The sequence below is a fragment of the Acipenser ruthenus genome, chromosome 2 (assembly GCF_902713425.1).
Source record: "Acipenser ruthenus chromosome 2, fAciRut3.2 maternal haplotype, whole genome shotgun sequence".
Classification (NCBI taxonomy): domain Eukaryota; kingdom Metazoa; phylum Chordata; class Actinopteri; order Acipenseriformes; family Acipenseridae; genus Acipenser; species Acipenser ruthenus.
In genome coordinates, this window is record NC_081190.1 from 115,229,295 (window position 1) to 115,254,474 (window position 25,180).

Below are 25,180 nucleotides of genomic sequence, written 5' to 3' on the forward strand. Positions count from 1 at the left end.
TTTTCACTTCATTATGTGCTGTATAGTGTTTAATATGTGCTGTATAGTGTTTAAAATCCACGACTCCACAGCAGTTATAAGGTTTTCACTTCATTATGTGCTGTATAGTGTTTAAAATCCACGACTCCACAGCAGTTATAAGGTTTTCACTTCATTATGTGCTGTATAGTGTTTAAAATCCACGACTCCACAGCAGTTATAAGGTTTTCACTTCATTATGTGCTGTATAGTGTTTAATATGTGCTGTATAGTGTTTAAAATCCACGACTCCACAGCAGTTATAAGGTTTTCACTTCATTATGTGCTGTGTAGTGTTTAATATGTGCTGTATAGTGTTTAAAATCCACGACTCCTCAGCAGTTATAAGGTTTTCACTTCATTATGTGCTGTGTAGTGTTTAATATGTGCTGTATAGTGTTTAAAATCCACGACTCCACAGCAGTTATAAGGTTTTCACTTCATTATGTGCTGTATAGTGTTTAAAATCCACGACTCCACAGCAGTTATAAGGTTTTCACTTCATTATGTGCTGTGTAGTGTTTAATATGTGCTGTATAGTGTTTAAAATCCACGACTCCACAGCAGTTATAAGGTTTTCACTTCATTATGTGCTGTGTAGTGTTTAAAATCCACGACTCCACAGCAGTTATAAGGTTTTCACTTCATTATGTGCTGTGTAGTGTTTAATATGTGCTGTATAGTGTTTAAAATCCACGACTCCACAGCAGTTATAAGGTTTTCACTTCATTATGTGCTGTGTTGTGTTTAAAATCCACGACTCCACAGCAGTTATAAGGTTTTCACTTCATTATGTGCTGTATAGTGTTTAATATGTGCTGTGTAGTGTTTAAAATCCACGACTCCACAGCAGTTATAAGGTTTTCACTTCATTATGTGCTGTATAGTGTTTAATATGTGCTGTATAGTGTTTAAAATCCACGACTCCACAGCAGTTATAAGGTTTTCACTTCATTATGTGCTGTATAGTGTTTAATATGTGCTGTGTAGTGTTTAAAATCCACGACTCCACAGCAGTTATAAGGTTTTCACTTCATTATGTGCTGTATAGTGTTTAAAATCCACGACTCCACAGCAGTTATAAGGTTTTCACTTCATTATGTGCTGTATAGTGTTTAAAATCCACGACTCCACAGCAGTTATAAGGTTTTCACTTCATTATGTGCTGTATAGTGTTTAATATGTGCTGTATAGTGTTTAAAATCCACGACTCCACAGCAGTTATAAGGTTTTCACTTCATTATGTGCTGTATAGTGTTTAAAATCCACGACTCCACAGCAGTTATAAGGTTTTCACTTCATTATGTGCTGTATAGTGTTTAAAATCCACGACTCCACAGCAGCTATAAGGTTTTCACTTCATTATGTGCTGTGTAGTGTTTAATATGTGCTGTATAGTGTTTAAAATCCACGACTCCACAGCAGTTATAAGGTTTTCACTTCATTATGTGCTGTGTAGTGTTTAATATGTGCTGTATAGTGTTTAAAATCCACGACTCCACAGCAGTTATAAGGTTTTCACTTCATTATGTGCTGTATAGTGTTTAATATGTGCTGTATAGTGTTTAAAATCCACGACTCCACAGCAGTTATAAGGTTTTCACTTCATTATGTGCTGTATAGTGTTTAATATGTGCTGTATAGTGTTTAAAATCCACGACTCCACAGCAGTTATAAGGTTTTCACTTCATTATGTGCTGTGTTGTGTTTAAAATCCACGACTCCACAGCAGTTATAAGGTTTTCACTTCATTATGTGCTGTATAGTGTTTAATATGTGCTGTGTAGTGTTTAAAATCCACGACTCCACAGCAGTTATAAGGTTTTCACTTCATTATGTGCTGTATAGTGTTTAATATGTGCTGTGTAGTGTTTAAAATCCACGACTCCACAGCAGTTATAAGGTTTTCACTTCATTATGTGCTGTATAGTGTTTAAAATCCACGATTCCACAGCAGTTATAAGGTTTTCACTTCATTATGTGCTGTGTAGTGTTTAATATGTGCTGTGTTGTGTTTAAAATCCACGACTCCACAGCAGTTATAAGGTTTTCACTTCATTATGTGCTGTATAGTGTTTAATATGTGCTGTATAGTGTTTAAAATCCACGACTCCACAGCAGTTATAAGGTTTTCACTTCATTATGTGCTGTGTAGTGTTTAATATGTGCTGTGTTGTGTTTAAAATCCACGACTCCACAGCAGTTATAAGGTTTTCACTTCATTATGTGCTGTATAGTGTTTAAAATCCACGACTCCACAGCAGTTATAAGGTTTTCACTTCATTATGTGCTGTATAGTGTTTAATATGTGCTGTATAGTGTTTAAAATCCACGACTCCACAGCAGTTATAAGGTTTTCACTTCATTATGTGCTGTATAGTGTTTAAAATCCACGACTCCACAGCAGTTATAAGGTTTTCACTTCATTATGTGCTGTATAGTGTTTAATATGTGCTGTATAGTGTTTAAAATCCACGACTCCACAGCAGTTATAAGGTTTTCACTTCATTATGTGCTGTGTAGTGTTTAATATGTGCTGTATAGTGTTTAAAATCCACGACTCCACAGCAGTTATAAGGTTTTCACTTCATTATGTGCTGTGTTGTGTTTAAAATCCACGACTCCACAGCAGTTATAAGGTTTTCACTTCATTATGTGCTGTATAGTGTTTAATATGTGCTGTATAGTGTTTAAAATCCACGACTCCACAGCAGTTATAAGGTTTTCACTTCATTATGTGCTGTATAGTGTTTAATATGTGCTGTGTTGTGTTTAAAATCCACGACTCCACAGCAGTTATAAGGTTTTCACTTCATTATGTGCTGTATAGTGTTTAAAATCCACGACTCCACAGCAGTTATAAGGTTTTCACTTCATTATGTGCTGTATAGTGTTTAAAATCCACGACTCCACAGCAGTTATAAGGTTTTCACTTCATTATGTGCTGTATAGTGTTTAAAATCCACGACTCCACAGCAGTTATAAGGTTTTCACTTCATTATGTGCTGTATAGTGTTTAATATGTGCTGTGTAGTGTTTAAAATCCACGACTCCACAGCAGTTATAAGGTTTTCACTTCATTATGTGCTGTATAGTGTTTAATATGTGCTGTATAGTGTTTAAAATCCACGACTCCACAGCAGTTATAAGGTTTTCACTTCATTATGTGCTGTGTAGTGTTTAATATGTGCTGTATAGTGTTTAAAATCCACGACTCCACAGCAGTTATAAGGTTTTCACTTCATTATGTGCTGTATAGTGTTTAAAATCCACGACTCCACAGCAGTTATAAGGTTTTCACTTCATTATGTGCTGTATAGTGTTTAATATGTGCTGTGTAGTGTTTAAAATCCACGACTCCACAGCAGTTATAAGGTTTTCACTTCATTATGTGCTGTGTTGTGTTTAAAATCCACGACTCCACAGCAGTTATAAGGTTTTCACTTCATTATGTGCTGTGTAGTGTTTAATATGTGCTGTATAGTGTTTAAAATCCACGACTCCACAGCAGTTATAAGGTTTTCACTTCATTATGTGCTGTGTTGTGTTTAAAATCCACGACTCCACAGCAGTTATAAGGTTTTCACTTCATTATGTGCTGTGTAGTGTTTAATATGTGCTGTATAGTGTTTAAAATCCACGACTCCACAGCAGCTATAACATAAGGAAGCTCCTTAAAGGTTTTCACTTCATTATGCAAATTAATTTTCAGAGCTCATTCATTGTGAACAATACAGTTTTTAGGCTTGACTAACATGTATTTGGAACATGACTACAAAAGAAACAAGGACAATCTAGACAGTATTATTAACATTATAGGATAGCTTGAACACACTTCTCACAATATATATCATCTGTCACCTTAAATTTTAAAGCACAAAAACATGTTTTGTTTATTTCCATACAAAGATAATCACCTCTAAGGAAACCCATTCTGTAGAGTTGAAAAAATAAAAGTTCTCATACAAAATGACATTGCTATTGTGTACTACTGTGTTGTACTGTAAGACCCACCATGTCAACACTGGACAAAATAAATTATCACCCTGCATAGATTTCTAGAATAAAAAAAACCCTTACAGTACGGTGTTTCATAAGCATGAGAACTGTTAACAATATGAACCATTTTTCATCAAATGGGACCTAAGGTTTAGGTATAATTATAACACCTCAGAACACTAAGATCTGTGTAAATGAATCATATTTAAGATATTCCTGTTATGTTATTGCAACCATTTGTCACATTCATAGCTATGTCACTGGTGGGGTTGACATTTTACAGGATTCAATTATGAAGTAGAGAACCCACTTAAAATTAGATGCTCAAATATGTTTACGTCACACTGTAGAATATACTGTATTTATAAATATCTATCTACAGCTTATGTAGTGAAATCAATTTACTGGTAATTGATTTTTGTTGTTGTACTCCTTATTGAAAGTTAAACTGACTGGCCCTCAATATCAAAGCCTTTCCAACCTCGGGAGGTGCTTTTGTGGCACGGTTTTAACTTTCCGGCTGTTGCGAGCAAAAATAAACAAAATGGCCAGAAAGGATGAGAACAGTTACAAAGCCCCAATTGTATTTGTATTTGCTTGCGATTGTAAGTCGCCCTGGATAAGGGCGTCTGCTAAGAAATAAATAATAATAATAATAATAATTCCAACAGTATGAGGAGTGTTATGCAAATTAGGTGTGTACCTAATTAACATACCCCCTGTGCACAAATCAAAAAGGCTGATGTGGTGGGATTGAGTATTTTCCGTCTAAAGTGGTTCCACCTGTTTCAAGGAGTCCTAATGGAGGTGGGAACCTATTTCAAACAGGCTCTGTGTGAAGGGTGGCATGACTCTTTGATGTAATTGCTGTGATTTTAGATGAAGGATATTGTAGCTGTCATCGCCCCCCCCCATCATCGGAATCGCAGCCGAAAGTACCCCACTGGTGTATCGCCTGTTTGGACCTTACAGAAGAGCGAGTGCAGTGGAGCTATCGAATGGATAAAGCTACAATATTACATTCATGTGATAAACTTAAAGAGGATTTAGAGTCAAGCCCCCTCATGCATTGCCAGTATCACTCACAGCCCTGTCATTCTTTAGAGTCAAGCACTCGGAGGGGTCCTGCATTGCCAGTATCACTCACAGCCCTGTCATTCTTTAGAGTCAAGCCCCCTGAGGGGTCCTGCATAGCCAGTATCACTCACAGCCCTGTCATTCTTTAGAGTCAAGCACTCGGAGGGGTCCTGCATTGCCAGTATCACTCACAGCCCTGTCATTCTTTAGAGTCAAGCACCCTGAGGGGTCCTGCATTGCCAGTATCACTCACAGCCTGTCATTCTTTAGAGTCAAGCACCCTGAGGGGTCCTGCATTGCCAGTATCACTCACAGCCCTGTCATTCTTTAGAGTCAAGCACCCTGAGGGGTCCTGCATTGCCAGTATCACTCACAGCCCTGTCATTCTTTAGAGTCAAGCACCCTGAGGGGTCCTGCATTGCCAGTATCACTCACAGCCCTGTCATTCTTTAGAGTCAAGCCCCCTGAGGGGTCCTGTATTGCCAGCATCACTCACAGCCCTGTCATTCTTTAGAGTCAAGCACCCTGAGGGGTCCTGCATTGCCAGTATCACCCACAGTCTGTCATTCTTTAGAGTCAAGCCCCCTGAGGGGTCCTGCATTGCCAGTATCACTAACAGCCTGTCATTCTTTAGAGTCAAGCACCCTGAGGGTCCTGCATTGCCAGTATCACTGACAGCCCTGTCATTCTTTAGAGTCAAGCACCCTGAGGGGTCCTGCATTGCCAGTATCACTCACAGCCCTGTCATTCTTTAGAGTCAAGCACCCTGAGGGGTCCTGCATTGCCAGCATCACTCACAGCCCTGTCATTCTTTAGAGTCAAGCCCCCTGAGGGGTCCTGCATAGCCAGTATCACCCACAGCCTGTCATTCTTTAGAGTCAAGCACTTGGAGGGGTCCTGCATTGCCAGTATCACTCACAGCCCTATCATTCTTTAGAGTCAAGCACCCTGAGGGGTCCTGCATTGCCAGTATCACTCACAGCCCTGTCATTCTTTAGAGTCAAGCACCCTGAGGGGTCCTGCATTGCCAGCATCACTCACAGTCTGTCATTCTTTAGAGTCAAGCACCCTGAGGGGTCCTGCATTGCCAGTATCACTCACAGCCCTGTCATTCTTTAGAGTCAAGCCCCCTGAGGGGTCCTGTATTGCCAGCATCACTCACAGCCCTGTCATTCTTTAGAGTCAAGCACCCTGAGGGGTCCTGCATTGCCAGTATCACTCACAGCCCTGTCATTCTTTAGAGTCAAGCACCCTGAGGGGTCCTGCATTGCCAGTATCACTCACAGTCTGTCATTCTTTAGAGTCAAGCCCCCTGAGGGGTCCTGCATTGCCAGTATCACTCACAGCCTGTCATTCTTTAGAGTCAAGCACCCTGAGGGTCCTGCATTGCCAGTATCACTGACAGCCCTGTCATTCTTTAGAGTCAAGCACCCTGAGGGTCCTGCATTGCCAGTATCACTCACAGCCCTGTCATTCTTTAGAGTCAAGCACCCTGAGGGGTCCTGCATTGCCAGTATCACTCACAGCCTGTCATTCTTTAGAGTCAAGCACCCTGAGGGGTCCTGCATTGCCAGCATCACTCACAGCCCTGTCATTCTTTAGAGTCAAGCACCCTGAGGGTCCTGCATTGCCAGTATCACTGACAGCCCTGTCATTCTTTAGAGTCAAGCACCCTGAGGGGTCCTGCATTGCCAGTATCACTCACAGCCTGTCATTCTTTAGAGTCAAGCACCCTGAGGGGTCCTGCATTGCCAGCATCACTCACAGCCCTGTCATTCTTTAGAGTCAAGCACCCTGAGGGGTCCTGCATTGCCAGTACCACTGACAGCCCTGTCATTCTTTAGAGTCAAGCACCCTGAGGGTCCTGCATTGCCAGTATCACTGACAGCCCTGTCATTCTTTAGAGTCAAGCACCCTGAGGGGTCCTTCATTGCCAGTATCACTCACAGCCCTATCATTCTTTAGAGTCAAGCACCCTGAGGGGTCCTGCATTGCCAGTATCACTCACAGCCCTGTCATTCTTTAGAGTCAAGCACCCTGAGGGGTCCTGTATTGCCAGCATCACTCACAGCCCTGTCATTCTTTAGAGTCAAGCACCCTGAGGGGTCCTGCATTGCCAGTATCACTCACAGCCCTTTCATTCTTTGCCACAGTTGTTTGTATGATATCCTACTATACATGCACGTTATTAATTTTCATAAAGTGCAACTGGGTATGGAGGATATTTTATGCCAAAATGAAAAATAAATAAATAAATAAACAAATAAATACACGTCTATATATTTATTTATGTATTAATTTATTTCTCATGTATTTTTTTATTTTTACATAAAATATTTACAAAATGAGGCTACATTAAAATTCACTCTCTAACTTTCCTTTTTTTCTCTGTGTCCTGACGTTGCTTTATTATTGTGTTCTATTACATGTATCTTCTCTTCTTTCTCCTTGTCTCCTGAAACACGCATCTCTTTTGTTTTCCTCCACCTATCCCACCTGTCCATTGATTTAAATCCTGAAATTTGCAGCATTAACATTTAGGTTTCTCATTTAAATACTTAATAGTTATTCTGCCACCTTTATGTAAATTGACCCATTTAACCTGTTGGAAAAGAGCAGAAAAGGGGTTTCATTTTATGATGGAAACAACGTTCGGGATAAGAGTCGGGTTAAACAGATAGCGAGTTTCAGACTGCTGGAAGACACTTTATTTTATTATTATTATTTTTTTTTTAAATGTTGCATTCTTGGGCCAGTTTAAGGTTTTATACAGTATATTTTATGATGGAAATATTCCTTCTTCTGATAAAGATGCATATAAAACCTTCAACTTGGCCCAAAAATGTAAAAAAAGGGGCATCTAGTGTATTCGTTTTTTCTATAATTTACCTTTACACAAAAGTGAACTGAGCTGTAGTTTTTACATTTGAATACATTCAACTGTTCAAAAATGTTTAAAATTCCTTCTTCTGATAAGAAGGCTACATGTAAAGAAAATTGGTATGTTTTTTTTTTTTAATTTAGTAATCGCCAATTATTTTATTATTTTCTCCCAATTTGGCATATCCAATTATTTTTAGGCTCAGCTCACCACTGCCACCCCCGCGCTGACTCGGGAGCAGTGAAGATGAACACACACTGTCCTCCGAAGCGGACTCACCCAGCTCTGGGCACCTTATAGGCAAGCCTGCAGGTGCCCAGCCAGACTACAGGGGTCACTGATCTCGTACCGGCGACCTCCAGGCTATAGGGCACATTACAATTGTAAGTCGCCCTGGATAAGGGCGTCTGCTAAGAAATAAATAATAATAATAATAATAATAATCCTGCACTCCCCTCGGAGTGGGTTTACCAGATGCGCCACTACGGAGCCCTGTTGATATCTTTCTTCCAGTTGAAATGTGCATACAGTAACATACAATATGACATTTGAATGTCAATATAAACTTGTGTACTGAAGTATATTTGCATACTGTAAGGTAACTGTGGAGCCAGTTTTGCTTAAGACACAAGTATTGTTACAGTAATCTGTGCTATCATTACAACACGTTTACATGTACTGTGTGCACGCAATCTATCTTGTGCCCTTTTGTGATGCCTGAATTTAGCACAGCCTGTGGTAAGCATCCATATCTTTTTCTGTTTTCCCAGAAGAGGCTGTCCTCTGGGTAGCCTTTTTGTGCAAATTAGGGGAGATATACAATATGTGCATTACACAGTTGTATGCTCTATACATATTAATACAAAATAAAATTAAAAAAATACAAAAGACTTAGAAAGGCTTAATCAATTTACAAAATAACCAACACATGCCAGACACAGAGGGCTGGCTACTACTTTTATAAGCATTAAACATCATTTTGCTACGATTTCTGGTGCGAAATATTAAAACATGTCATGATTTATGATAATTAATAATTGAATTTGAAAGAAAACAAATGTTTTGTCCATAAAGCAGATACTTGTCATTGTGTATGTGGGTCTAATCATTCACATCTTGTCATGCTAATGTTAAGCTTATCACTAAGCTTTTGTATCAGAACAGACAGCTCCTCAGTCGCTTGGGACTTGTCTTCCAGAAGTTCATAGCGGAGACTGGAGATGTCCTGTTTGATTTCTTTTAGTTCACCTGCAATAAACAGTCACATCATTAACACAAAGCATGTGGTTTGGAAAGTTGCAGAAAAACAGAACTTCAGGGAAAGGGCTCCAGATAAAGCAGGTCTTACCCTCATTGACTTCGTCATTCTCTTTGTCAACTTGTGCTTTTAACACAAAACGTTTTATAAGACACTTCATTATTTTCTGTAAACAAGAGAATCATTTCATTTTTAAGGTTCTCATAAGCTTTGCAGTAAAAGAAAAGAAAGAAAAAATATAGCACGCAATAGCTTGCTTTTATTACAACAGATCAGTAACCCAACAGTTAAAGTGTTTTTTTTTTAAATCCATGGACTTGCCTGATAGCGAGTGGGTTGGTTGAGTATGGAGTTGAAAGTGTGTGTCTCTGAGATTTTCAGGTTCGACTGAGTGAACAGGTTCAACTGACAATACAAAAACATTTCATTAACTGGGTTTCACATCAACATTGTAACATCTACATGTAATATTGCATTCATGACATACGGTTCAATAACCCTATTGTGTTTTACACTGGAACAGAGGGAGTTAATCTATTCTGGTAGTGAACAGGTTAATAAACATTAATAAACATTGCGATGCGTTGGTTGTGATACACTATATCCAACCACAAGACAAAAAGCAGTCACTATACACCTGTGTCCATTTCTTTGCATACAATACAATACATGTCATTGGTGGGTTTATTTATTCCCTGTGGTCACAGCTAGACTGGACAAGACCAATACTCTGTACTTTTTTCTAGCTGTTCAAAGAAAGCATGCGCTTCAAGCACATATTATAATTCAAACCCCTCACACAATGTCATGATGTGTTCACAGGCAACTTGTTCTCTAACAAAGACACAGTTTGTGGGGCTCAGGATTTTGTGTTGTCTTACCAAACATAATCATAATACTACTACTGCTACTTATAATACTACTAATATGTGTTCTTCAGCTCATTCCACATGGTGTACACTGTACATGGTATACTGTGAGGTGTGTGCGACCGTGAGGCTGCAGTCATGCCAAGCATCACCCATTTGGAGTTGGACTCATTTTAAAAACAGTTTTGGCATTGTTGTGTCTCAAACTGTGGGCTCTAATCACAGAGTTTAAATTCAGGAGTTATTTAAACTGCTCTTTCATGGCTTTATTAAGAACAGTTTGATAAATATCAAATGTTTTTATTTTATTTTATTTTATTTATAAAAACAGATTTAGAAAAAATATTCTTTAAGCAACTCCTCATGAGCTAAGGTTTTGTGAATAGAGCCCTGAGTCTCACAGACAAACTGAGAGTGAAGTCTCTTTAATATCCAGCATTCATATGGGCGTCTGCTAAGAAATAAATAATAATAATAATAATAATAATAATAATAATAATAATAATAATAATAATAATAATAATAATAATAATTTACACATTGCTACATACCCTGGACTTGGATATGTCCATTCCCAGTTCTACATCCTTCTTCATCCTTCTCCTTCTGCATCTGAAAAGGTTCACCACTCGCATGATGCAGTAAAAGAAGGATTTGGGGCTGGGCACAATACTGTATGGAGGGGGTAAAGTTTTTCCATCATCAAAGTACGACAGCCAGAGCTTTGAACGAGCAAATTTCCATTCCACATCTGCATCATTCTTTAATAATAGAGAACAGAGTCTTAGATTTTTAAATGGTGTGACTATTTAAACAATTGAAATCTTGTTTACCATATATATGTGTACTATATATCTGGGTCTGGCAGGCATAGAACACATTTTCATATGGAGTTCTGCTATTGCAAGATGTACCAGCAGAGGGCTCCAACACCACTGAGAATCAAAGTATAGCTTGTGGAAATAATAACATAATTCTCACTGTATAAAACTGTTTGGGAAAGGAAAAACAAACACAATTCATGGTGAAAAAATGACATTATAACTGAGATCCAGCAAAGGTCTGAAGTGAAACAAGCCCTCAGTGTGCTGTCCACATCACAAAACAAGGGCACGATTGCTCACAACTGTCGACCTCTAACCTGGGAGTAAATGGCAGGGTGATTCTGCAGGTCAGGACGGAGCTGCATTGGTGACACACAGCACTGAACCACATGCTACCTGACTGCAGCTTAACTTCTTCTTTTACTGTGAATCTCAGAATCACAAAGCACTGAAAAAAGCTGGCCGTGTTAGCGTCTCATTCTTTATACGACTAATGACAGGAGCTGGGACTTGATCAATGCAAAGCCTAGCAGTATTCCATGAATCACGTTATCGGAAAGGCCATTTTGTTAAAGAGTAGTTGTATTTCATACAGATGCCCTCCCTGATGCACACTAAATCTCAACAGTAGTGCATGTTGTTCTTCTGAAGTGTGCCATAAATGTAATTTGTCATTATAATACATAATATGGTGGGAGGTGCACAAGCTGTCAGAGGTTGTTTTTTTAAAAGTATAAAATTACATTTTATTTGTAAATGTGTTGAATACAGTGTTGGAAAAAGTAGTATCTTGTAACATAAAGATCCGTATTGATCTCTAGAACAAAACCTAGAATGTGTAATTAAATAACTGAAGCATTCGGACAAAGAACCATGTATGTGCAAAATTTGAAGTCCTATGTACATTATGTAACTAGTAGTGGCAGGTATCCACCAGCTTGCGTAAAGACAAAAATGAGCTTTCTTATTCACAGCTTAACACAGCCTTAGTTAAAACAGCACTGTGATAGGGGGCGTGGCTCATCCGCTGACAGACAGCGAGAGACCTAGCGGTAACGCTGACATCACTGCTCAGACACAGGATGTAAAGAAACAAACACATGGAAAAATCATGTGATGCTACCAGCAGAGTAGTAGTGCACAGAGGACATACAAAAAGTGCACAAAATATAACGTTGAAAACAAAACTACAAACTAAATGTGCTCTGGTGAGCGCTACTCTGTATAAAGGAGGTCCCACAGACACACCTTGCTATACTTGTGGGATTTATAATCCCTGTTTCCTACAGTCAGCACTCACATATCCGACCCTATAAAATGTGTGTGATGGGTAAGTGCATTAATTTGTTACATATATATAATGCGGCTTGATTTGTTTCTGAATACGTTGCTGACTGTATAACAATTCAAACCCTGACGTGTATCTGTGTGACGGATATCCGAGTGCTGACTGTATAACAATTCAAACCCTGACGTGTATCTGTGTGACGGATATCCGAGTGCTGACTGTATAACAATTCAAACCCTGACGTGTATCTGTGTGACGGATATCCGAGTGCTGACTGTATAACAATTCAAACCCTGACGTGTATCTGTGTGTCGGATATCCGAGTGCTGACTGTATAACAATTCAAACCCTGACGTGTATCTGTGTGTCGGATATCCGAGTGCTGACTGTATAACAATTCAAACCCTGACGTGTATCTGTGTGTCGGATATCCGAGTGCTGACTGTATAACAATTCAAACCCTGACGTGTATCTGTGTGACGGATATCCGAGTGCTGACTGTATAACAATTCAAACCCTGACGTGTATCTGGGTAATGGATATCCGAGTGCTGACTGTATAACAATTCAAACCCTGACGTGTATCTGTGTGTCGGATATCCGAGTGCTGACTGTATAACAATTCAAACCCTGACGTGTATCTGTGTGACGGATATCCGAGTGCTGACTGTATAACAATTCAAACCCTGACGTGTATCTGTGTGTCGGATATCCGAGTGCTGACTGTATAACAATTCAAACCCTGACGTGTATCTGTGTGTCGGATATCCGAGTGCTGACTGTATAACAATTCAAACCCTGACGTGTATCTGTGTGTCGTATATCCGAGTGCTGACTGTATAACAATTCAAACCCTGACGTGTATCTGGGTAATGGATATCCGAGTGCTGACTGTATAACAATTCAAATCCTGACGTGTATCTGTGTGTCGGATATCCGAGTGCTGACTGTATAACAATTCAAACCCTGACGTGTATCTGGGTAATGGATATCCGAGTGCTGACTGTATAACAATTCAAACCCTGACGTGTATCTGTGTGTCGGATATCCGAGTGCTGACTGTATAACAATTCAAACCCTGACGTGTATCTGTGTGTCGGATATCCGAGTGCTGACTGTATAACAATTCAAACCCTGACGTGTATCTGGGTAATGGATATCCGAGTGCTGACTGTATAACAATTCAAATCCTGACGTGTATCTGTGTGTCGGATATCCGAGTGCTGACTGTATAACAATTCAAACCCTGACGTGTATCTGTGTGTCGGATATCCGAGTGCTGACTGTATAACAATTCAAATCCTGACGTGTATCTGTGTGACGGATATCCGAGTGCTGACTGTATAACAATTCAAACCCTGACGTGTATCTGGGTAACGGATATCCGAGTGCTGACTGTATAACAATCCAAACCCTGACGTGTATCTGTGTGACGGATATCCGAGTGCTGACTGTATAACAATTCAAACCCTGACGTGTATCTGTGTGTCGGATATCCGAGTGCTGACTGTATAACAATTCAAACCCTGATGTGTATCTGTGTGTCGGATATCCGAGTGCTGACTGTATAACAATTCAAACCCTGACGTGTATCTGTGTGACGGATATCCGAGTGCTGACTGTATAACAATTCAAACCCTGACGTGTATCTGGGTAATGGATATCCGAGTGCTGACTGTATAACAATTCAAACCCTGATGTGTATCTGGGTAACGGATATCCGAGTGCTGACTGTATAACAATCCAAACCCTGACGTGTATCTGTGTGACGGATATCCGAGTGCTGACTGTATAACAATTCAAACCCTGACGTGTATCTGTGTGTCGGATATCCGAGTGCTGACTGTATAACAATTCAAACCCTGATGTGTATCTGTGTGTCGGATATCCGAGTGCTGACTGTATAACAATTCAAACCCTGACGTGTATCTGGGTAACGGATATCCGAGTGCTGACTGTATAACAATTCAAACCCTGACGTGTATCTGGGTAATGGATATCCGAGTGCTGACTGTATAACAATTCAAACCCTGATGTGTATCTGGGTAACGGATATCCGAGTGCTGACTGTATAACAATTCAAACCCTGACGTGTATCTGTGTGACGGATATCCGAGTGCTGACTGTATAACAATTCAAACCCTGTGTATCTGTGTGTCGGATATCCGAGTGCTGACTGTATAACAATTCAAACCCTGACGTGTATCTGTGTGTCGGATACCCGAGTGCTGACTGTATAACAATTCAAACCCTGACGTGTATCTGTGTGTCGGATATCCGAGTGCTGACTGTATAACAATTCAAACCCTGACGTGTATCTGTGTGTCGGATATCCGAGTGCTGACTGTATAACAATCCAAACCCTGACGTGTATCTGGGTAATGGATATCCGAGTGCTGACTGTATAACAATTCAAACCCTGACGTGTATCTGTGTGTCGGATATCCGAGTGCTGACTGTATAACAATTCAAACCCTGACGTGTATCTGGGTAATGGATATCCGAGTGCTGACTGTATAACAATTCAAACCCTGATGTGTATCTGGGTAACGGATATCCGAGTGCTGACTGTATAACAATTCAAACCCTGACGTGTATCTGTGTGACGGATATCCGAGTGCTGACTGTATAACAATTCAAACCCTGACGTGTATCTGTGTGTCGGATATCCGAGTGCTGACTGTATAACAATTCAAACCCTGACGTGTATCTGGGTAACGGATATCCGAGTGCTGACTGTATAACAATTCAAACCCTGACGTGTATCTGTGTGTCGGATATCCGAGTGCTGACTGTATAACAATTCAAACCCTGACGTGTATCTGTGTGTCGGATATCCGAGTGCTGACTGTATAACAATTCAAACCCTGACGTGTATCTGGGTAACGGATATCCGAGTGCTGACTGTATAACAATTCAAACCCTGACGTGTATCTGGGTAACGGATATCCGAGTGCTGACTGTATAACAATTCAAACCCTGACGTGTATCTGGGTAACGGATATCCGAGTGCTGACTGTATAACAATTCAAACCCTGACGTGTATCTGGGTAACGGATATCCGAGTGCTGACTGTATAACAATTCAAACCCTGACGTGTATCTGGGTAACGGATATCCGAGTGCTGACTGTATAACAATTCAAACCCTGACGTGTATCTGGGTAATGGATATCCGAGTGCTGACTGTATAACAATTCAAACCCTGATGTGTATCTGTGTGTCGGATATCCGAGTGCTGACTGTATAACAATTCAAACCCTGACGTGTATCTGGGTAACGGATATCCGAGTGCTGACTGTATAACAATTCAAACCCTGACGTGTATCTGTGTGTCGGATATCCGAGTGCTGACTGTATAACAATTCAAACCCTGACGTGTATCTGTGTGACGGATATCCGAGTGCTGACTGTATAACAATTCAAACCCTGACGTGTATCTGTGTGACGGATATCCGAGTGCTGACTGTATAACAATCCAAACCCTGACGTGTATCTGTGTGTCGGATATCCGAGTGCTGACTGTATAACAATTCAAACCCTGACGTGTATCTGGGTAACGGATATCCGAGTGCTGACTGTATAACAATTCAAACCCTGATGTGTATCTGTGTGTCGGATATCCGAGTGCTGACTGTATAACAATTCAAACCCTGATGTGTATCTGTGTGTCGGATATCCGAGTGCTGACTGTATAACAATTCAAACCCTGACGTGTATCTGTGTGTCGGATATCCGAGTGCTGACTGTATAACAATTCAAACCCTGACGTGTATCTGGGTAACGGATATCCGAGTGCTGACTGTATAACAATTCAAACCCTGACGTGTATCTGTGTGTCGGATATCCGAGTGCTGACTGTATAACAATTCAAACCCTGACGTGTATCTGGGTAATGGATATCCGAGTGCTGACTGTATAACAATTCAAACCCTGACGTGTATCTGTGTGACGGATATCCGAGTGCTGACTGTATAACAATTCAAACCCTGACGTGTATCTGTGTGTCGGATATCCGAGTGCTGACTGTATAACAATTCAAACCCTGACGTGTATCTGTGTGTCGGATATCCGAGTGCTGACTGTATAACAATTCAAACCCTGACGTGTATCTGGGTAACGGATATCCGAGTGCTGACTGTATAACAATTCAAACCCTGACGTGTATCTGGGTAATGGATATCCGAGTGCTGACTGTATAACAATTCAAACCCTGACGTGTATCTGGGTAATGGATATCCGAGTGCTGACTGTATAACAATTCAAACCCTGACGTGTATCTGGGTAATGGATATCCAAGTGCTGACTGTATAACAATTCAAACCCTGACGTGTATCTGGGTAATGGATATCCGAGTGCTGACTGTATAACAATTCAAACCCTGACCCCGGTTCCACACACGATGGTCTGCAGTTTTGGCTTTCCTTTCATAAAGCTCCGATCCTGGTAAACACACACGGTGATCGGTGGATTGCGTTGTCCACAGAGCGTGGGCGGTCTTTGTCCTGTGGCTTTTCAGCAGCCCCTAGGTGTGGAAGCTGGACGCTCCACCTGGACACGCCCACCTGCTATTGAGGGATCCTCAGCTAGCCAATCACCAGCTGCTTTTCCCCTCAACCAAACCCAGCAGGTAGGATGTGCATCCGGCAGTCTAATAATTGTGCAGAGGCTCAGCCCTGCCACAAGATCATATAGGGTACGACAGATGGACAGACTGACAGGTCACCTTCATGTAAAGTATACCCCTGATTATGATACTCTCTATAGCTTGTGGTAAATGTCTTTAGCATGTTTCATTACACTGGATAACTCACAAACATCCAGACATACATCAGCCTCCACCATATCCCCATCTTCAAACAGCAGCCCGTCACACACAGTTGCCATACCTCTATTTCCTGGTATGAGCTGTTGATCATGGCAATCAGCATGTTGAGAAGCACCACCACCATTGTCACATTGTATATTCCATATAAAACGTAGCCAATGTTCTCAATGAATTTGTGGTCATATTTGAGCACGACTGACGATACTTCAGACAGACCAAATATAGACCAAAACAAAGTTTTAAAACTTTCTTCAACTCTAATGCAGGAAAGAAAAAGAGAGAGAAATGAAAAAAGGTTAGATTTAAATATCAATATGTGTTAAAGTACACTATATAGAGTAGATACATCTAATGAAGTACACTATATAGAGTAGATACATCTAATGAAGTACACTATATAGAGTAGATACAGCTAATGAAGTACACTATATAGAGTAGATACATCTAATGAAGTACACTATATAGAGTAGATACATCTAATGAAGTACACTATATAGAGTAGATACATCTAATGAAGTACACTATATAGAGTAGATACATCTAATGAAGTACACTATATAGAGTAGATACAGCTAATGAAGTACACTATATAGAGTAGATACATCTAATGAAGTACACTATATAGAGTAGATACATCTAATGAAGTACACTATATAGTCCCTGATAACAATGTTTGAACATGTTAGCTATTTAAATAGTTTTTTTTCAAAGTCTGTTTTTATGAATAAAAAATACTGTACAAGTTGATATTCATGAAACTGTTCTGTTATTGCTGGTTTCATGAATATCAAACTTGATTTTATTCATGTGTACTAATGGAAAAGAGAAAAGCTTGTTTTCATATACACGTCAATCTCTTCAGAAGAAAGTGACAGCTTGTTTTCATATACACGTCAATCTCTTCAGAAGAAAGTGACAGCTTGTTTTCATATACACGTCAATCTCTTCAGAAGAAAGTGACAGCTTGTTTTCATCTACACGTCAATCTCTTCAGAAGAAAGTGACAGCTTGTTTTCATATACACGTCAATCTCTTCAGAAGAAAGTGACAGCTTGTTTTCATCTACACGTCAATCTCTTCAGAAGAAAGTGACAGCTTGTTTTCATATACACGTCAATCTCTTCAGAAGAAAGTGATACAGCTTGTTTTCATAGACACGTCAATCTCTTCAGAAGAAAGTGACAGCTTGTTTTCATCTACACGTCAATCTCTTCAGAAGAAAGTGACAGCTTGTTTTCATAGACACGTCAATCTCTTCAGAAGAAAGTGACAGCTTGTTTTCATAGACACGTCAATCTCTTCAGAAGAAAGTGACAGCTTGTTTTCATAGACACGTCAATCTCTTCAGAAGAAAGTGACAGCTTGTTTTCATAGACACGTCAATCTCTTCAGAAGAAAGTGACAGCTTGTTTTCATAGACACGTCAATCTCTTCAGAAGAAAGTGACAGCTTGTTTTCATATACACGTCAATCTCTTCAGAAGAAAGTGACAGCTTGTTTTCATAGACACGTCAATCTCTTCAGAAGAAAGTGACAGCTTGTTTTCATAGACACGTCAATCTCTTCAGAAGAAAGTGACAGCTTGTTTTCATAGACACGTCAATCTCTTCAGAAGAAAGTGACAGCTTGTTTTCATAGACACGTCAATCTCTTCAGAAGAAAGTGACAGCTTGTTTTCATAGACACGTCAATCTCTTCAGAAGAAAGTGACAGCTTGTTTTCATACACCCTTCAGTATTTTTTTTCTTTTTAACCAACAAAAGATTGTAAATAGTAAGCTGTGGCCGAAAGAGGGTAAATGACCCATAGGGTTTCATTTTTATTTACTTTTTTTTTTTTTTAATCTGTGCTGTCTAATTTTTACCCACACGCCAGATAATCGTAAATCAGCATTTTATATGTGAAGTGTTCTAAATAAATGTACATTCTGCATGACAAAATGCACCATTTTTAAATGAAGTTTACAAATTATACAAAACATAGATATTTCCATTATTTTTTATTTCCATTTGGCTGCTGCTCGCTGGTGGGAGAGCCGTCTCCCTGTACGCTAGTAGTTTTCATAACAGTGAATTCTGCTTCCATTCATTGTTCTTGATCTCGTTAACATGCATTTTGATTAACGAGTTCCCCTTATTTAGTTGTTGAGACAGGAAGTGATGTACGTGACCTGCGACCAATTATTCTTAACGAGAAATGCGTTCATTAACTACCTCATCGACTCAATTTGAAAGCATTAACGGATTGATTTAATTAACACATTTCGTTTGAAAGTCACTTGCTGTTAAAGCTCTCGTTACTATACCACGAGTTCGGTACAATAACACTGGCTTTTGAAAATCCTGCCCTATATGTATTATGGACATCAATATTAATCAGTCAATTTATTTTTATACAGCACCTTTCATGGCAAGCCATCCCAAAGAGCTTTACAAAACAGGCAAAAATTACACTATAATAACAAATATTAATTACAACCATTAAAAACGCTAACAATAAAAAATGCTATTTAGAGTGCCCTTTTATTTTACAGCTGTTTTAGAATGTTTAATTACGTTCCCTCAGAACTGAGGATCAGGGGGCGTCTTCCAATCCCACAACCAATCCAACTTCCTGTTTACACCCAGGAGCTCTGGAAGATACTTTACAGAAATGTAAATGTTATTGTACTGGTAATGGACAGTGAGGGGGCCTGAGAGGAATTAAAGCAAGGAATCGTGTACTTACGTGGTAAAAGCTGGGTTCACTTTAGCACCCAGGTAGTATGAATAGAGAATAAACATCCCAATCATAAAGGCCAGGAATACCATGATAAACAGGACCATAAACTTGAAAATGTCCTTGACCGTCCTGCCAAGGGAGATTTGCAATGGGCCAAAGCTCTCATTTGCAGGCAGAATGTAAGCAATCCTGGAGAAACTCAGAACCACCGCAATTGCATAGAGACCTTCAGATATGAGCTGTGGATCTGAGGGGAGCCATTTGTCTCTCGCTGAAAGATTCAAAACAAAATATTGATTTCTTTTTTTAGTATTATTTCTGTGAAATGTGCGTAAGTGACTTGAATATATCAACCACAAAAATCACGTGTTTCTTTCTCTGCACTATTATATCACATTTGTAAGCAGAAAAACATCTCCAGGATTACGCCTCTCACAATAGTCTTACCGTAGGTAAAGTATTCTATATCTGGTGGAAGTGTTACTGTAGACAGGTCACTGAAATGGTGTTCATCTACAAACTGCTGAGCTTTTGTGGCCTGAAGGAAGGCAAGAAATCTTGCTGTGAATGCAGCGATAAATATGGAGAGCATTCCAAAATCCAGCACGTTCCACAACTGCAAAATGTATTCCTTCGGGCCTTCCATCCACAGCTCCTTACACTCCGACCACATCATCCCTGAAGAATGCAAACCACACTAACACATTATACAAGCAAGCACACACATCTGCATTTGCATTGTACAACCATATATATATACAGATAGATATACAGATATATATATATATATAAACACCAGTGCTTATTAAATCTGCATGCCTGTGCTCTGTGTCTACCTCAGCATTATTCAGTGCAGCAGGGAATGAGTTACGGTGTGCTAAGAGGGTCAGAACAGAGAAGTGTGATTAATCTCCAAAGAAATTAACGTGTTAATCGCAGAAGTTAACTGCGATTAATTGATAGCCCTTATATATATATATATATATATATATATATATATATATATATATATATATATATATATACACACACACATACACACTGTATATATATATATATATATATATATATATATATATATATATATATATATATATATACACACATACACACTGTATATATATATATATATATATATATATATATATATAACCATTACTCAATGAATGCTTTGTTTTATTTAGACATATTTAAATTATTAATACAAGAGAATACTTTTTTTTATCACTTGACAATCTTAATATTAACCCTTTAAATGCTACATTCTTGCCATTTTCTCACTCAGTGATACATGGAAAACACCACTATTGAAATCCCTTAAACTGGCCTTGTAGAAGGGTCTGTATATGAAATGACTGCAGGCCAGCAATGTGTCCTTAATGCACACAAAACACCCGCATGATTAAGCTACATGTACTCAAACAGACTTTGTCATCAGTTTGTATAAATAACTTGACCTCATTACAGGGAACATGCGGCAGAGAGAAGAACGATCTATTCTTAGAAAGGTGTCTGTCTCTCCTTTCCTTTGTTAGACTGGTTTAGAGGACATGATTCAGCGATGCATCTGATCCAACCTTTTTTGCAAGCACACATTTCTGCCCATTAAAAAGAATATATACAGTATATATACAGTATATATATATATATATATATATATATATATATATATATATATATATATATATATATATACATACAGTAATCCGTCGCGTATCCGCCAGCTACATATCCGCACTAGCCGTTTATCCACCATGATCATCCTCAGAGATTGTACATCCTACCAAGGTCTTCGTACACTGTGTTGTACGTGCTCCATGCGCTGCCATTGCTGGTAGCGTCACGTGAGCTGTTCAGTGTGTTGAGATGTAAATAAATCCTGTTCTCCTGCGGGGGGCGTATCAACTTCAACCTCCGTCTCGATCTCCTGCCTGTCACTCAGCAGTGAATGCACGCACCCACATGGCAGGCGGCTACCCTGTCACAAGCATTAATACCCTGTATCTTTCTAAACAAGGGATTTAGGGGAGCTCCCTAATAAAAGCTGAATCTCAAAACAATAATTGTGTGACTATAGTAATTGTTACAGCTGTGTATAATGTATTTAAAATAGGATTAATTTATCCGACTTTTTACATATCCGCCCTTACTCTGGTCCCACTGCAGTCGGATATGTGATGGATTACTGTATATATATATATATATATATATATATAAACCATGACTGGTTGTGTGGTTCACATGATATATACCACGCCTGGGGTGGTAATAAACACCCTTAAACCACCCCAGAACTGGTATATATCATCAGAACCAAAGTGGTTTATACCGCTTATAACACAGCTACCTGCCATTTGTGGGAAGAAAAATAATTAAAATAATTAAAACACATGTAAATTAAGACAAAACCAGAAACTTTTATTGTGTATACATCCGCAGTGTAATATAGTCCCAAATTTAATTTAATTTAATTTAATTTAATTTAATTTAATTTAATTTAATTTAATTTAATTAATTGTTCGCTTATTAAAAATAAATTGCACATGTTAATTTATTGTGAATTCCTGCATCGAAAGTGCCATCTCACTAGAAACTAGAGGACTGAGCACAAGCTGTGATGATGGGCGGAGTTTCAAATGACACTAGGAAGTAAGGGGAGCAGCTGCGGTGGAGACTGAAGCCGGATCTTGAAGTGAATTTGTGAACTCGTTATATTTGAGGCACTCATATTCTAGTATGTTTTCATCCTTTTGGATCTCAAAAGATGTTTTTGTTAGTTGTCGGACATCCTCGCTCAGAAAGTTGGTGTTGTATTTGGAGTTTCATACCCAAATATAAGAAAATAGGTCAATGCCACTCATTATTGACAGTGGTTTTGTAAGTAATAACAAATAAAATGGCAGTTTGTCATGGAATTTAGAATGCAGTGGTGCGTAGTGATCTATTCAGTGTGAAGCGGCTCATTAGTATGCAAGCCGTGCCATACCCTATATATACGCACAGTCATGTGATGCTGTTTAACCAATCATAGCTTGTTATTTTTCCAAGCCGTGTTATATATATATATATATATATATATATATATATATATATATATATTAATTAAGTGTGCCCAGTTATTTTACCTCAGATTTTCTTCCCAATTTAGAATGTCCAATTATTTTTCCCCTCACCGCAGCAATTCCCCACACAGCTCAGGAGAACTGATGGTTCAGCAGGCGTCCTCCGATCCCACGACCAAGCCAGCTTCCTCTTTTACACCCAGGAACTCCAGAATGGATGTCAGCGATCTACCGGCTTCTGGAGGACAAAGGCCAGGCCTGCAGCTGTCAGGCTGAGCACACTGGGCGTCTGGCTGGTAGGGTCTGCTGTAGCGTGATGAGGAGAAACAGTCCCTGACAGTTTTGCCTAACTCATGGGCGCGCCGGAGCCAATACAACACTTTCAGAATCCCCAGTGAAGACTGGCGACTCCGCACAGCCAGGACGCGAACCTGCGAGTTAGACCTACAATACAGTTTGCGTGAAACAGGCTTGATTTGCTGGCAAATACAGATTGTATATTTTTGATGGCCATTTCCCAAATTTGGTGGGACACTGTCAGACGATAAAGCACAGAATTAAAAATGGAAACAGAATAGATATTTTCTTTGTTACTAGGTCTCTTTTCACAGGGGAGGTGCTGATGAGTAAAACCGTATTATATACAAGACAGATTATTCTTTGATTATCAGTCCTCTCAGACTGTGCCAATCTAATGAGGGTCAAAGTAAATGATACGTTACATCAATATTTAACACCTGCCCTGACAAGGTGGTTATCGGGTTTGAGCTGCCATACAGACTTGTCACTGTCACTTTTATAGGGGAGCTTGGCTTATTTACAGCATAAAACCTGGACTTGAAAGTAACAATGAATTCGGTTTGACCTCATCACTAAACACAGTAATGCCATCTATAGGGCTGGAATCAAACCTGTATGTAGTCAAATGTAGGTTTGCGCTGTGCCATGACTAATGTTGGACACTGAGAAGTGGGAGGGAGTGACTCTGTATGGAAATATGGTCCAGTCTCTACTAGATGGTCTTGAACTGTAAATGCATTCAAATAAAGATCCCAGTTACGTACCTACAACCCAGACCATGATGAGTATTTCTGTCCAGCTAAACCTTGTGGTTTTCACTCGGAATATCTGTGCAGGATAATCTGTGACTGTGACGTTGGGTAATGTTGTTATGCCTTCAAATCTGTCTGAGGCATTAAACACCAGCAAGCCCAGGAATATGATGAAGGACGCAGCATGCGCCACAAACTTCATGAAGGGACTTCGGAGGATTTTCCCAAGCTACGGAGAAGAAAAAAAGAGATGCTAGATGAACCCTTTACATATCTACTATACTATATAAATCACAACAAAATGTGACTAGACAGAACAGTGTTACAGAACTATTGAAAAGACATCTGCATTAATCCCTCAAGTAATACTAAATATACTGTATGTCCCCTTTGTGAAAGTAATGATGGTTTTATGTTTGATTTCTTATGGGCAGTATACTCAAGGCCCTATCTTCCCATGTTTTATACAAGCTCTAGGTAGTTGTTTAGATTGCCACCCAAAATGTGGCCCACAACATGCTGGAAATCCATGACTTTACCTTCGGTGGATACATTCATGTCAAAATTGTAACCAGTTTTGGTGCAATGCAAGGTTTAATGTACTGTAGTACTGATACAGTTAACTTCACCAGCTCTACAAAGTCACTTACAATAGTTAAGATTCACAGGTAAAAGAAGCAAGCTCAGCCCCGCAATATTCAGGGCCTTGACTCTATTGCAATAAAGCATTTCTGTTTCTTATCCTGTTCAACCATATCATTTACTTAACAATAAAACACATGGAATTTAATTAAGCTTTGTAGAGACCTTTATAGTTTTGACAAACTGTACAGTACTGTTATATGTACCTTTCTTTCTAGATAATAATAATGCATTTTTGTAATGTGAAGGAGATCCGTACCCGGCTGCATGGAGCAAACCAGTAGCCAACAGCAAGGAATGGAAGGCCTAAGGCAACAACCAGCACAACAAGGCATTTGATAGCTGTGGCCTGCTCCCGTAGTCCAGACAGGTTTTCATACCAGATCGTCAGCAGCTGCTGTTGACAGTTTGGGTGAGCAACAAACTAGAAACAAACACAGATGCATTAGTTTAATGTTTGCGAAAATGATATAGAAACTCTATACTCTGAGCTGCAGCCCCAGACATTATGGCAACACAGTTTTTTCCCATTTGCATTTTGAATTGGGGTGCTTGTGAATGTGGAATTGAAATAATCCGATTAACAGCCCTGATCTAAACTTAACAAATGTATTCTGCCCTGGCCCCCCTGTGCCACTGACAGGGTCTGGGAAGCAGTGGATCC

General features: G+C 39.5%; 1 protein-coding gene across 2 annotated transcripts in view; it reads right to left on the bottom strand.

The window, feature by feature from the left end:
* Positions 1-3,680: 3,680 nt before the first annotated feature.
* Positions 3,681-25,180, bottom strand: part of LOC117408818 (short transient receptor potential channel 3) — a 34,411-nt gene continuing 12,911 nt past the window's right edge. For both annotated transcript variants that reach the window (XM_034014147.3, XM_034014146.3), the window contains 9 exons: positions 24,776-24,940; positions 23,887-24,103; positions 20,208-20,438; positions 19,767-20,031; positions 17,101-17,296; positions 10,654-10,863; positions 9,555-9,638; positions 9,324-9,399; positions 3,681-9,223 (listed from right to left, as the gene is read on the bottom strand). In XM_034014147.3, the coding sequence (XP_033870038.2) occupies positions 9,081-9,223; positions 9,324-9,399; positions 9,555-9,638; positions 10,654-10,863; positions 17,101-17,296; positions 19,767-20,031; positions 20,208-20,438; positions 23,887-24,103; positions 24,776-24,940 (1,587 nt within the window). In that variant the 3' untranslated portion in view covers positions 3,681-9,080. The remainder of the gene's footprint in view (positions 9,224-9,323; positions 9,400-9,554; positions 9,639-10,653; positions 10,864-17,100; positions 17,297-19,766; positions 20,032-20,207; positions 20,439-23,886; positions 24,104-24,775; positions 24,941-25,180) is intronic.